Raw genomic sequence first — 13310 nt, 5'->3', positions numbered from 1 at the left:
CTAGTTAAAATTAGCAGTTAAAGGTTCTGACTTTTCACCTCTGAAGATCAGAGACAAATTGAGCCCTGTGACAGAAAAGAGTTGAATGGCAGGGATGAAAAATGCACACAGGCACCAGACCTTTTGGTGAGCCTGAAGCCTGAGCAGAGCCAGGAGCTGTCATTCAGCTGCCACAGGGATGAGGGATGCGAGCAGAGGTGGTACGCGTTACGGTTGTCTGCTGTAGGACAGTGACGCTTCACTCTATGCCTTTTAAAGTCTCCCCTGGAGCTCTGATCACTGTTTGCTACACAAGACCTCCTTAGCTTTTAGAGATCCATAAAGAAAATCAGTTTTAAAGAAATTCTCAAGTCACCAGCAGGATTTTCAAAGGCCATGTAGGTGAAGTCTGTGGTTATTTCTCTCGCAGGAGCTTCCAGGTCCAGGTGTCTGGGTAAGCTAGAATGTAGCCTGCAGGAGATTGTCCTGCTTCATGGTGGGAAATCCCTTTATTTGACCCTTGGGGACCCTGGAGAAAGGGATGGCTCCCAAAACATCCTCAGTGTCTTGTAAAGCTTTCCCCATACACATGGGAGCTGCTGCCCATCCAGCACTCACTGCTACTGATTTTTCTTTTATTTCTCTTTCTTTCTTTTACTACTTGTGGACTAAATTCACGTTTCTGTGCCCTTTTGTTTCCGTGGTGTGTTTCCTCTGTATTTTTCTGTCCACTCCTCTCACTTTCTGCAGAATCTCCACCAGCTCAAACAGATTCACACTCTGAGGCAGATGAATGAGCAACTGCTGGCTGAAAACAGGGCTCTGACCCGGGTCGTAGCCAGGCTTTCTCTGCCTGCCAAGCCCTCCGAATCAGAGGAGCTGTAGCTGCTTTCCCTCCGGCTCATCTCGCCTCCCTCTTCCACTCTTCCAGGCAGGTCTTCACTCCCTTGGCTGGGCTGCTCCCCCTCACCTTGTGGCTCTCAGGGGTGTCTGATGAAGCTTGCGGCTCAAAGCAGCATGTACCAAAGGATCCTCCGAAAGCCAGACGCATGGCGTTGCTGCCCGGCTGGAGGCTGGGTTTCGCTGGAGGCTCTGTTCGGTCCTGTTGACTTTGCTCTGCTTGGCCGATGATGCTGACCTTGCCACTTTACTAACCAGCCGCATCGGGGGGTTGCCTTGTCCCTGTGGATGGGGTCAATGTCTCCATTCATCCAGGAGAGAAATAGGACGATGGGGTCCTCACCTTGCCACGGTTGTGGAACTGAGATGGCTGCTGAGGGGTGATGGATCATAGAATCTCTTGATTAGAAAAGACCTTTGAGTCCAACTGTACCTGTCCCTGAGCAGCTTGCCTGCCCATCTTTTAAACCCCTCCAGGGATGGGGACTCCACCACCCCCCTGTGCAGCCTCTGCCAGTGCCCAAGAGCTCTTTCAGTGATGAAATTTTTCCCAGTGTCCAATCTGAACCTGCCCTGGTGCAACTTGAGGCCATTCCCTCTCATCCTGTTGCCTGTCATTTGGGAGAAGAGACCAACACCCACCCCTCTACAATCTTCTTTCAGGCAGTTGTAGACAGTGATGAGGTCCCCTCAGCCTCCTTTGCTCCAGGCTAAACAACCCCAGCTCCCTGACCCACTCCTCATAACCCTTGTTCTCCAGCCCCTTCCCGAACTCCATCCAGCCCCTCAATGTCCTTCTTGGAGTGAGGGAGCCAAAACTGAACCCAGGATTCAAAGATCAGCTGCTTCCTTGTGGCTTCACACTGTCAGATGGCTTTGGGTGGCTTCTCAGTGCCATCAGGTTGGCCAGCACCCCCTTCCCCATCACCTCCCCTCACAAGTGGTGTTCTGTGCTGTGTGCCTGCTCAGAACTCAGTTGTTTTTTCAATTGGCCTTAGTTGAGTGAGAAGCTGGCACCCAGAAGATAAGATTCCTCAAGGTCAGCATGGACAATTGGATACGTTTCTAGGGCTGTTGTGAAAAGTGCTCATCTTCGACAGGAAGGTGATTTTTAGAAAACTTACAACTGGGCAGTGCTCATCAAGTTCTGTTGGTTGCTTGAGCAAAGAGAACAAGCTCCTTCGCTCATTTTAAAGAGAGTCTGAGTTGAGTTTTTTTTCAGTTCTCCTGCTGCAGCAGCCCCTCTGCCTCCTGCCATCAGAGGCTGTCCAGATGTGCTCTCTTTTTTCACCTTGTGTTTTCAAATCGGCGCAGAGCAATTAGTGTTTGAATTCCAAGGACAAGCCTTCCACAAGCTTTACCCTCACATATCACACAGTTAAATTACATCATTTCTTGCTCCTTCATTGGTTCAGTGCTAAAATAAAGATGTAAATGATTCTATCTAGGGCCCTACCTGTCTTTTGCAGGTTAACAGGGATATTCGGGTCCCTTCAGACATAGCTATTTTTTAAAAAAAGGAAGAAGCAGGATGTTCTCCTGGGCTGGAAGTGGCACTGAGGTATGAAAAACATCTATTCTTAGCACACAAATTATACCAAGGATGATTAACCATAGAAACAAACTAACCAAGGGAATTGTGGTTTCCCCTTTCCAGGAGTCTCAGTTCAAGACCATGCATGGATCACAAGGGCAGAGGGAGGGTTCCATGTTACACGGCCTGAATTGTGCAGCTGGTCAGATTATATCATAGAATCATGGAATGGTTTGTGTTCAAAGGCCCCTCAAAACCTGTCCAGTTCCACCCCATCCATGGGCAGGGACTCCTCCCACTGGATCAGGGGCTCCAAGCCCCATCCAACCTGGCCTTGAACCCCTCCAGGGATGGGGCAGGCACCACTGCTCTGGGCCAGGGCCTCCCCACCCTCACAGCAGAACATTTCTCCCTAAGATCTCATCTCAATTTTCCCTCTTCCAGCTGAAAACCATTCCCCTTGTCCTGTCCCTGCACTCCCTGATACAGAACCCCTCCCCAGCTTTCCTGTAGCCCCTTTCATCACTGGAAGCTGCTCTGAGCTTTCCCCAGAGCCTTCTCTTCTCCAGGCTGAACAAGCCCAGCTCCCTCAGTCTGTCCTCATGATCTCACCATCTTTCTGGTTTAAATCTGTGAAAGTTTTCTCAAACCTGTCACTGACTGCTCACAAGCGATTAGTTTACATCATTCTCCTTCCCAACGTGCTTTGAGATCTGAGAGGGAGAATTGAGCAAAGTTATTTCCAGACTCAAAGAAATAATGTTCCACAATGTAAGTCACCTATCTCTCTTCTTCTCCAAGCAAATATTTGTGTTGTTGCTTTCCCCCTGCTGACTCCCCTCTGCTCTGACGTGCCCCTTGCAGGCTGGCTGGGACGTGGGTGGACTGAGCTTGCTTAGAGGTTTGTGTTTCACTGCTGGTGTCCGAGCTGGAGAAGAGCCACATGGCTGCAAGCCCTGCTGATTTGCTTTTCAACCCTTTTAGTAGGTCTAACACAAGATGCTTCTGGTACCTGTAAACCTGGACTCGCTGCTGTGCTTGGACATCACAGCTATGTGGTCAGGTTGCTGTTTTAAACCCTGACAGATTTACTGTGCCCTTGCAGCAGCGCTGCCTTTCAAAGGATATCAGAGCATCATGGAATGGTTTGGGTTGGAAGGGACCGCAAAACCCATCCACTTCTACCCCCTGCCATGGGCAGTGACACCTCCCACTGGATTAGGGGCTCCCAGCTCCATCCAACCTGGCCTTGAACCCCTCCAGAGATGGGCAGCCACGACTTCTTTGCGTTTTTCCAAAATCCAAGTAATTCCCGAAGTGCCACCTTCTCCAGTGTCACCCAGCGGCAGCGTGGGGCAGGACGCTGCTCGGACCAGCCCCTCGCCCCAAACTCACTTTATGCCAGCGCTGCACGCAGTCAGCACCCTGGTCCCCTGTGGGCTGTGCCCCATCCCTCCTCACCATCCCAACAAGACTTTGAGAAACCTTCAGTTTTCAGGCCCCTGCGTTGCCACCCTGCTTCACCTGTAGTTTATTTTCCCTGACTTGAGGCTGCTTTTCTTGGAAGGAGGGAACACCTTTGGCTTGGGAGGGAGGAATGAAATTTTATAAGGTTGATTTTTAGTTTTCGGAAAGCTTCCTTCACTGGAATCCAGTGGAGTGGGGTTACAGCCAGGAAACATTTCAAGAAGCACTTGCGTTACATGTTCTTCTGTCCCTTCCTCTTCAAATAAATCACCCCAGTTGCACCGAAGCCTGTGTGCAAGGCATGGCCACCATCAGAGCTTCCAGTACGTTGTAGAACCTGGGTGTTTGCTCTCTGATGTGACTTCTGGGAACCTGTGGCAGATGGTGGCTACCGAATTAGGTGGCAAAGCTTCACATCACTGCCTTATTGTGGTGATGGGCACAATCACGACTGCAAGGCCACCCCCAGCAGTGATGTAGAGAGGACAGGGTCTGTCCATCCGCAGCCCCAGCGGGTGGTTGAGCTGTCGCAGTGCACGGGACTGGAAGGCGCGTGCTGTGTTGTGGGTGTCAGATGAAGCTCAGGAGGAAACAGGGAGTGCAGTGTGAGACAGCAAGTGTCTTGTTTCTGTGAGCTCCTTTGGTGATGGGTGATAACAGTCTTGATGCTGTTCTGGGGACAGCCCTGTCACATCACCACTGGGTCTGGTGAGACACTTTGAAGATCCCTAGCGGAAGTTCCTGCCGGCCCAGCACAGGGTTGTTCCCTTTCCCCAATGTCCCACTGGGCTGCACTTTCCCCCCTCTCCCTTGCAAAACCTCCTGTCTGGAGCACATTGGAGCCAGGCATGGTTTGGCCTGACTGGGAAAGGAGGGAATTGCTCCAGCAGGAGCAGGGGGAGCTGGCAGCTGCCCCAAGAGCCGCCGGCGCTCAGTGGTGGTTGTGGAGGGGCTGCAGGTGGGAGGAACCAGCAGGAGGTTGTATCAGAGCTGGAACTCCACCTCAGGAGGAAAGAGAACATTTGGTAGGGATTTTGGATTTGGGGAATTCTTCTAAGATCCACCTTGGATAGAGAAGTCATTGCTGAGCTCTTACTGGTGCTGCTCATGCCTGTGTACGATCTCATTCCATCCCAGACTGATTGCCTGCAGGGCTGCTGGCACCCGTGGTGCGAGTTACACCTCCTGTGTCACCTTGGGACGGGCAGTACAGTCTCCTTCCAGTCTCTGAACAACCCCTGAAGGTCACCTGCCTGCAGGGTGGGAAGCAGGAGGAGTCAGGAGATTTTTTTTGCCAATGAGAAATGCAGTAAAGGTCTTGTTAAAGCTATTTCTTCCTCTTTCCAACCAAAAAGCTCTCTGGCCTTTGACTGTGTTGTGACCCTTGGTTGAGCTCCAGCATTCAAAATTGAGCACCGAGGAAGTATTTCCAGTGTCAGTGTGTTCTCCCAGTCCTCTGACCATAGCATACGCGTTTACATTAAATGTGTATGAGATCCCAAATAGGTTTAGTTTTACTCTAAGAGATTTTGCAAGTTAGACTTGGTCCAGTTCTGAGTTAGAGTGTCAAACCTTCATTTTCCCCTCTAGTCCTGGCACAACAGAACAAACAAATTATTAAAAACAGCTTTATTTTATCTGCCAAGTCCTAAGAGCCTCTGGGAACAGGTTTGGGATGAAACCGCTCAGAAATGGCTCCTGCCCTGCCAGCCTGCTCCTGACCAAGTGCGGGGGCCGTGGCATCGCTTCTCACCACACCACGGGCTTTCCTGGCTCCGGGGGCTCGTTGTGCTCGTTGCCCCTCTCAGCCCCTCCACCCTGATGCCCGGTTTGTAGAAATCCTGCCAATGTTATGGAGAAATTATGGACTGGGAGCAGGAGGGGGTGTGGAAGGCAGGCTGAGCACGCCGCTGTGGCACGCGAGCGCTGAGGAGGACACAAGCCAAGCATCCAGCTGCCACGTCCCTGCTGATCCCTTTCAGCCGCAGGGCTTGTCCAGCCGCAGCGCTGAGCTGTAACTCCACCTTGTCTTTGTCTCTCTGCAGATTTTAACAGAGCTGAAGTCAGACAACCAAAGGCTGAAGGATGAGAACGGAGCCCTCATTCGTGTCATCAGCAAGCTCTCCAAATAGGAAGCCCAAGCAAAGGCAGGATGAAGAGGGGTGCCCTATGCGAGCTGCCAACCTTTACACCAAGCCCTACTCCCTCTTTTCCTCCTGTCAAAAGTACAGCAAGCGTTTCAGCTGTGGGATCAATCTGTCACACCAGCCTTGCCCTGCCCTTTGCTGTACGGTCCCTTTCTGCCCTGTTTCCCCACAACGCACACCTCTGCTGTTTTATTGTTTTTGATTGAAGCATGTCGTGGTGTCTCGGATATTTTAGTCAAGGGAGAAGAGAAATGTGAGGACTGGATCTGAGCAGCCAAACTTCTTCTTCCAGAAGCCCAGTGTTTGATGTTGGGCTCCAATTTGGAATAGGTAGCTCCCACTTTTAAAAAGTTATGCCTAAAGAACTAATCCAGCACATCCAAGCCCTTTAGAGGTGGGAAATGGGAACATGGGCTGGGGCTCTGAAGATGCACATCAGCCCTCTTGAGATGTGGGACTCTGGTTAAAATGTGATGCTGTGAAAGCTACCAGGGCTGATTTCTGTAACATGCTGATGGCAGCTGCTTTGCACAGAGACCTCCTTTTGTCCCAGTACACCGAGTCTTTTATTTAATATAAGGTTTTGAGCCTGTTCAGTAACATCAGCGCTGACTCTCAGCATCAGACCCCTTTTCCCTCACCGCTCTTTTCCTCCACAGCAGGGGGCTTTGCCATCATGCCCTGTCTTTCCAGGGCTCCTGTCTCAGCAGTTGCTAATTGCACCTGGACTCTTGCTCCTTGGGACAGGATGTATCGGACACTTGCTGAGCTTTCTGAAGGACAAGCTTGAACCCCTAGAGATCCTCTGCTGCTTTCTTGTGTGTGTGAGCGTGAATCACCTTGCAGGGAGCTGTGCCCACACCAGAAACTAGTTCCTAGCAGCCACTTGGTGTATATTCCTGTTGTCTTCGTGAAGACAGAACCCTGTAGAGGACTCTGGTCTGGTATTTCAGGTGCTTTGCTTTGATTTGCAGCAGGAGCCTGACCTGGCTGACAGGCAGCACTGGTTTGTTTGTAGAGAGAGGGAACGTTGGAGTCCAGTCCCACCCGTCTGTGGGGAAGAGGCTCGGCACAGCTGGGTTTCAATGCAGGGAGCAGGGGTCACTTTGGCTCCCCGCATGCTTTGGAAAGGCGCGGGTGCCACTGTGTCAGATGGACAAGGAGCTTCCCTTGGGAATGTTGGTAACTCTCTTGCTGGGATGAAAGTCTTTTAATCTGTCAAAAGCTTGCAGTAAGCCTTGACCTTGAAGGAAACCTCAAAAATACCCTCTTTAATCTTAGACGTACTCAGAACAGTTTGAAATTGTTCTCCTGATGGGCATTTAGACAGTGGCTCCTCTGCGTGCTGTGAGGGTTTGATGATAGCAGAGTAACCTGTCATCAGATCTGTTGAGCTTCCCCTTAATTGACTCCCCTCGAGTGATACCTTTCCTCTCAAAGAGACTTCTTGCTGTAGCCAAACCACTTTCCCATCTACAACCTTCCATCCTTGTATTTTCACTTCCTTTGTCCTTTGTTTTACCTGCTCGGTCTGGCTGAGAGGTGCAGTCTCAGCCATGGAACGCAGAGGTTGCCATGAAGAAGTTCTGCCCATGCTCCCTGTGCTGACTCTGGGCTCGCAGCTCCTGCCGGGCTGGTGAGACTCTTTCTGCTATGAGAGAGAGATGAGATACTTGAACATGAGCATAATTCTTGAGCTTGCTTAGCAGGGTGAAATGTGTCAGTCCTGGGCTTTTTGGACCTTTGGCTGGTTATTTCTTCAGAAAGCATGTTTGTTTTCCTCTCCCTTGGGGTTTTTTTCTTTGTTTTTTTTTTTTCTTAGTTCTCCATTTTTCCCCTCCCCGTCCTGCCTCTTGGCACCTCTCTAGCTCTTAGAGCTCCCAGTTTTCTCCCAGGCGGCTCAAGACAGAGGTCCCTCTTCTACCACTCTTCAGCCAGCAGAGCTGTTTGTGCACGGCATGAGATGCCGTTTCTCCTGGTACACTGAGGCCCTTCCTCTGCTGCTTTGGGGAGGAAGAGACCAAAGCCAGTAATGGCATCAGGGTTTCTGCAGAGCACTGCCTAAGCCAGGCATCTTTTTTATATTACTTTATTTTAACCCTGCTATATTTAACAGCTTTAAGTCTTGAGATCCGGTCAATGCTTTTTCTGCACGCTCTTCCCACTTGGTGCACTCTTTATGTGAGTACTTCTGCTGTTCTTGATGTTTTTTTCTCTTGGTGACCCACTCCTCGCTTCAGACTTGGTCTCTCTCTGCTCTGAGCAGGGGTCCAGTCCCTTCTGTGCCGTGCGGAGAAGCCGCTCGCCTGCTGGGGCTGCTGGTGGCTGGCTTAGCGCTCGTGAGCCAACATGAGCCTCTCAGGTCGTGCATCCCAGCAGGACGAGGGGGGAGATTTCAGACTAAAGATCCCGTTCTTCTCACGAGGCAGGTTCCTAGCAGCAGGAAGAAGCCTGGTTTCTGTTTTAGGAAGAGGGTTCAACCCAATCTGACAAATCCATCCCGCACTGACATTTTGCCCCTTCCTACCAGGAGACTTGTTGGATTTTATCCTGCGGAAGAGTCTGCAAAGGGTGCAGAAGGCTTTGTTCCACCTTGCAAAGCCCAACCACTTTAGATTAAGTGTCTGCTTAGCACTGGATTATCCCCTGAACTCTGACCAGGGCAGAGGACCCGCCAACAGTTCAGCCTCGCTGAGCAGCCAAAGCTGTGAGTGTTTGGTGATGACGATGCAATCGCAACCCAAATTCTTGCGAATGGATTCGTTTGGTCTCGCTGAACGCCTGACATAACCAGTGCACTGAGGAGGTAGCGAGTAGGACCCCGTGCGCCCTGCGCTTGTGACAGAGCACAGAGCGGCGCAGAGCGGGCGGTTTTTAAAACTGATCCCTGTTTGAACCAGAGCATTTGCCAGACGTGATCTCCGTTGGAGAGCACGAGTTTTTTTTTCTAAGCAATTGCTTGGGGTGAATTCACTTTTATTGCTTGGGGTGAACCCGCCTATTGAGGCTGCAAGTTTGATGATGGCTCGTTGTAAATAAACTCCTTGGAGAAGCAGGACTGGCTTACAAGATGGGGAGAGAATGTATTTTTATGCAACTTTTGAGTGGCCTTTCAAACCCTGAGATGAATGATTTGTTTTACTGGTTGTTGTTATATAGTGTTATAAGTATTATGTGTTTGAAAGTTTGGGAATAATATTCACATCTATGATGCTTGTAAACACAACAGTATTTATAAATGAATAAAATAAGAGTTGATAAAATAGAAGTTTTGACTTTGCTTCCATCTTTCTGGAGCTGCAAGTTGTTTAGATCAAGATGCCCTGCTGCTCTCAGTGTTTCCATAGCACAACTCAGCCAACCAGCTCTAAATAAAGCCGAAACGCGCTGTGGCTACAGAACACGGGGAAGGCAGCGCTGCCCTGCACGGGAGGGGGGCCCATCTGACACCTCAGACCCACAGCGGGGTTCAGTCCCATCTCCCTCCAAGGTCAGGTTGAACCTGAGCAGGGGCTCTGAACAACCTGTTTCAGTTGAAAATGTCAATGAAAAGTTGAAATGAAAATGAGGTTGGACTGGATGAGCTTTAAAGGTCCCTCCAACCCAAACCACTTTGTGAATCTGTGTTGAGCCCTATATTTACACTGCAATAAGCCCATAGCAACAAAACAGGTACTGGTGCCACATCTTGGAGCCTTTGTCTCAAGTGAGATTGCTGGAAACCTCAGAGCATCTGGGTCTTCAGAGGTGGTTATGGCAGCTTGAGCTCTTCCCCTTAGGGTCAGGGGTGTCCAGTGCCTCTGCAAAACAGGGCAGGATGTAAACATGAATTGATCATAGAATCCTGGAATGGTTTGGGTTGGAAGGGATCTCAAAGCCCATCCGGTTCCACCCCTGCCATGGGCACGGACACCTCCCACTGGATCAGGGGCTCCAAGTCCCTTCCAACCTGGCTTTGAACACCTCCAGGGATGGGGCAGCCACCCCTGCTCTGGGCAACCTGGGCCAGGGCCTCCCCACCCTCACAGGAGAAGATTTCTTCCTGTCCAATCTAAATCTTCACCCTTCTGATTTAAAGCCATTCCCCTTGTCCTAGAATTCTGTGCCTTTATGAAAAGCCCTTCCCCAGCTTTCCTGGAGCCCTTTCAGCACTGGAAGCTGCTCTAAGGTCTCCCTGGAGCCTTCTCCAGGCTGAACAACCCCAACTCTCCCAGCCTGTCCTTGCAGCAGGACCAACCTCAGTGTGTTGGCGGTGAAGGATTTGATGGGTCCTTTGACGTCTTCCCACCTGCATCTCACATCTGGCCCAGCCCCAATCAGCCAAGGCTCAAGGATGCCCGGAGAGATCCCCCCACTGCGCGTGAGCACCCCCGTGTTTCCCCCTGCCCCTCATCCCTCCATCGTCCCTGGGTTTGGGACGCCCCGCTGAACCCCAGCAGCAAGACCAGAAGGGAACCGGGGCTCCTTTCAGCCTGTTTCTTTAATAAGGAGACAGATATCATTACAAAATAACCATTGAACGAGAAGAGACGGAAACAACAGAGTCCACACGAGAGGAAGGGGCTTTAAAAGCAGCTTCCCGCCAGAGCCGAGCGCTGCGGGGCTGGAACGGGGCAGAGCGGGGCTGGCACAGGGATTCTTGGATCCAGGAACCGCGCGAGCCTGGGGCTCCCAAAGGAGCGGCTCCTCCCTCCCAGGTTTGGGGCAAAAAGGAAAAGCAAGCTGAACTTGTTGCCAAGCCTCACAGATTCGCTTCCTTTTAACCCCAGGAGACCGAAGCCGAGCGTGTCGATGGCATGGCTGGATTTGCACCACGGTGCAGCTGGGAGAGGGGACTCCCGGCACCCAAACAGAAACCACCCGACCAGAAACAACCCAAAACTGCTCCACGAAGGCTTTTAGCCACTCGATCTTTGCTGCATCCCAGTCCTTCCACTGCAGAAATGCCACCGGCAGGTCGGCCCCGGTGTCCGTGCCCAGCGCTGCCCCATCCCCTTGCCCCGCAGACGGCGGCATCTGTGGCCGCTTGAGGCTGATGCGGCTCGGCCTGGCGGCTCGGCCGCTGAGCCCCACGAAACCAGCAGACACACAGGGGAAGGGGGTCACGGCTCACCCGCGGGCCCGTCCCCGGGGGGCTCCCAGCACACCCTGGGCTGATATGGCTTCTAAAGTTGCTCCGACGGTGAAATGCACCAACGCGACACAGGACACCGAAGCCACGATGTTGCCGCTACCTGGCCATGGGATAAATCCGATGAGATACAGGAACAAGAGACACATGGAAGTCACGGCTGCGTCGGTGACGGCTCACCCTCCGCTGGTGCGACTGGCTTGGCATGCTTTGCTTCTGGGCGTCGGGTTCTTCTTTTACATCATTTGATTATGTTTTTATTTGGGGAAAAATTAATCAGGGCGGTGGAGAGCACTCGGACAATGAGTTTGGTTCGTCGCCGTCTCTGCCTCGCTGGAGAAACGTGGCTGGGACAGAGGAGCTGGCGGCGAGCGGTGGGGCAGAGCGTGCAGCGCCACACTCGGCGTTCCCCATGCTGCTACTGCTACGCGGCTGCATCGCATGCACTGCTCGTGGTATTTACAGCTATGGCTCTATATATCTGTAGCTACACACAACTAAGGGGGGGTCAGAGGCAGCGCAGATGGCTTTAAGATGTTGTTTATTTTTCCCTTTTTTATTAAAAAAAAATTAATTATGTATTAAAGTCACAGTTCCCCCTGCCTTCTCCAAGGCTTAGAGTCCAAATGGAAAGAGCCGGGTGGGATCTCTGCTCCCGTGAGACTCCGGGCGATGCTGCGGGGCTGGGGGCACGAGGGGGGCTGTTTGGGTGTATGGGCGAGTGAACCTCCGCCTGCTCCCCAAGGAAAGCTGCCGGGCTGGGGCTGATTGCCAAAAGGAGGATTTTAGTGCTCTTCCCAATTCCATCTTTTTTAACCTCTTTCCACATAAGGCAAATGCCCCCCTTGCACCTGGATGGATTCAGAAGGGACCTTGGCTCCAGAGACCGAATCCTGCCCTGACCGAGGGGCAGCAGCCACTCCCAGGTCCACATTAATTAAAAGCACCCCAAGATTTCTTCTCCCTTCAGCTACACGATCAAGACAGGACCTCGTTTGCTGACACTGACACATCCATTAGGAAAATGGACTAATTAAAGCTGGAGATTGCCCTGCAGGGCCACTCATTTGATGACCTCTGAAATCCCTGTGGCTCATGGTGGCCCTGGAGCCACCATCACCCCGCAGGTGGAGCAGCCAGGCTGGCCCCACGGCACAGCCGAGGTGGCGGTGGAAGTGGTCTTTGCAGGGCTCCATTCCAACCTTCCTACCACTGCACGCAGCTTGGGTACCCGACCCAGACCTCCCTGAGGCTGGAGATGTCTCTCCCCGGGCACCTGGAGCTGCACGTCCCTCCAGGCGATGGGGCTCATCCCCGTGTCCATCCTGAACCCCTGCGTTAATTCCCATCGTCCTCTCACCTCCAGCAGGGACTGAGATGCCCCTCGGGAACCGGGGGCCACGGGGCGCTGCTGAAACATCAGATGGTGTCGGGGTGCACTTGGCTTTGGGGCTTTGGCACTTTGTCCTCAGGCTCAGGTCCCCCTGCACCAAGGTCCCAGCCTGGGTGCTGGACACCCAGAGCAGCATCCTCTGGCCCCGGGGCATCCCCAGCTGCATCCCAGAGCTCTGCTTCTCCACTGCAACCCCCCTGGCCCAAGATGCAACACCCTTTGCTGCTTAACTACGCCCAAACCCCAAAGCACAGAGATCGGGGAAGCAAGTGAAGCAGGGAGCACGAGGCTGCTGAGGAGTCAGAGTCAGGACAGGAACACCAGCTCCCTCCAGCACAGACTGGGCTGAACTGGGCAGGGCTGCTGGCCCCTCTCCTGATGTTGGTTTTCCAGCTCAGGGGCTTGTTGCTGGCTCATCCCATGGTGGGAGAGGTGGCCTGGAGAAACTCTTGACCCCTGTCAGGGACACAGATATGGCTTTTACCCCCGAGGGGAGCAGGAGGGGTGGATTTGACAGCCAAGAGCCTGGTAGGGAGCAGCAGCTCACGGGAGTCCAGGGCTTTGGTCCCCTGTTGGCCATGGGCTCGCTCTTGCTCTCCCATTTGCATCGTGATGGTGGGATGCAGAGGGGGGAGCAGGAGGTCCCCGTGCCCCGAGCTGTCCTGGGGCTCCACTGGGGGTGCCCACAGCAGCACTGAGCCTGGGGACATGCAGTGGCCTTTGGGAGGCACGTGGCACGGCTCCGGAGGGCAGCCCCCT

General features: G+C 52.6%; 2 protein-coding genes across 8 annotated transcripts in view; one reads left to right on the top strand and one right to left on the bottom strand.

The window, feature by feature from the left end:
* The window catches only part of PPP1R12B (protein phosphatase 1 regulatory subunit 12B), a 132945-nt gene extending 123650 nt beyond the window's left edge, over positions 1-9295 (top strand). For 4 of the 7 annotated variants that reach the window (XM_069875739.1, XM_069875736.1, XM_069875737.1 and 1 more), the window contains 2 exons: positions 730-910; positions 5926-9295. In XM_069875739.1, the coding sequence (XP_069731840.1) occupies positions 730-864 (135 nt within the window). In that variant the 3' untranslated portion in view covers positions 865-910; positions 5926-9295. The remainder of the gene's footprint in view (positions 1-729; positions 911-5925) is intronic. The other 3 variants (XM_069875738.1, XM_069875732.1, XM_069875733.1) reach the window with 1 other exon arrangement.
* Positions 1-13310, bottom strand: part of CSRP1 (cysteine and glycine rich protein 1) — a 269990-nt gene that overhangs the window by 232771 nt on the left and 23909 nt on the right. The window lies entirely within an intron of this gene.

Source organism: Phaenicophaeus curvirostris, chromosome 24, assembly GCF_032191515.1.
Source record: "Phaenicophaeus curvirostris isolate KB17595 chromosome 24, BPBGC_Pcur_1.0, whole genome shotgun sequence".
NCBI classification, from domain to species: domain Eukaryota; kingdom Metazoa; phylum Chordata; class Aves; order Cuculiformes; family Cuculidae; genus Phaenicophaeus; species Phaenicophaeus curvirostris.
This window is presented reverse-complemented; position numbering and strand designations above follow the sequence as displayed.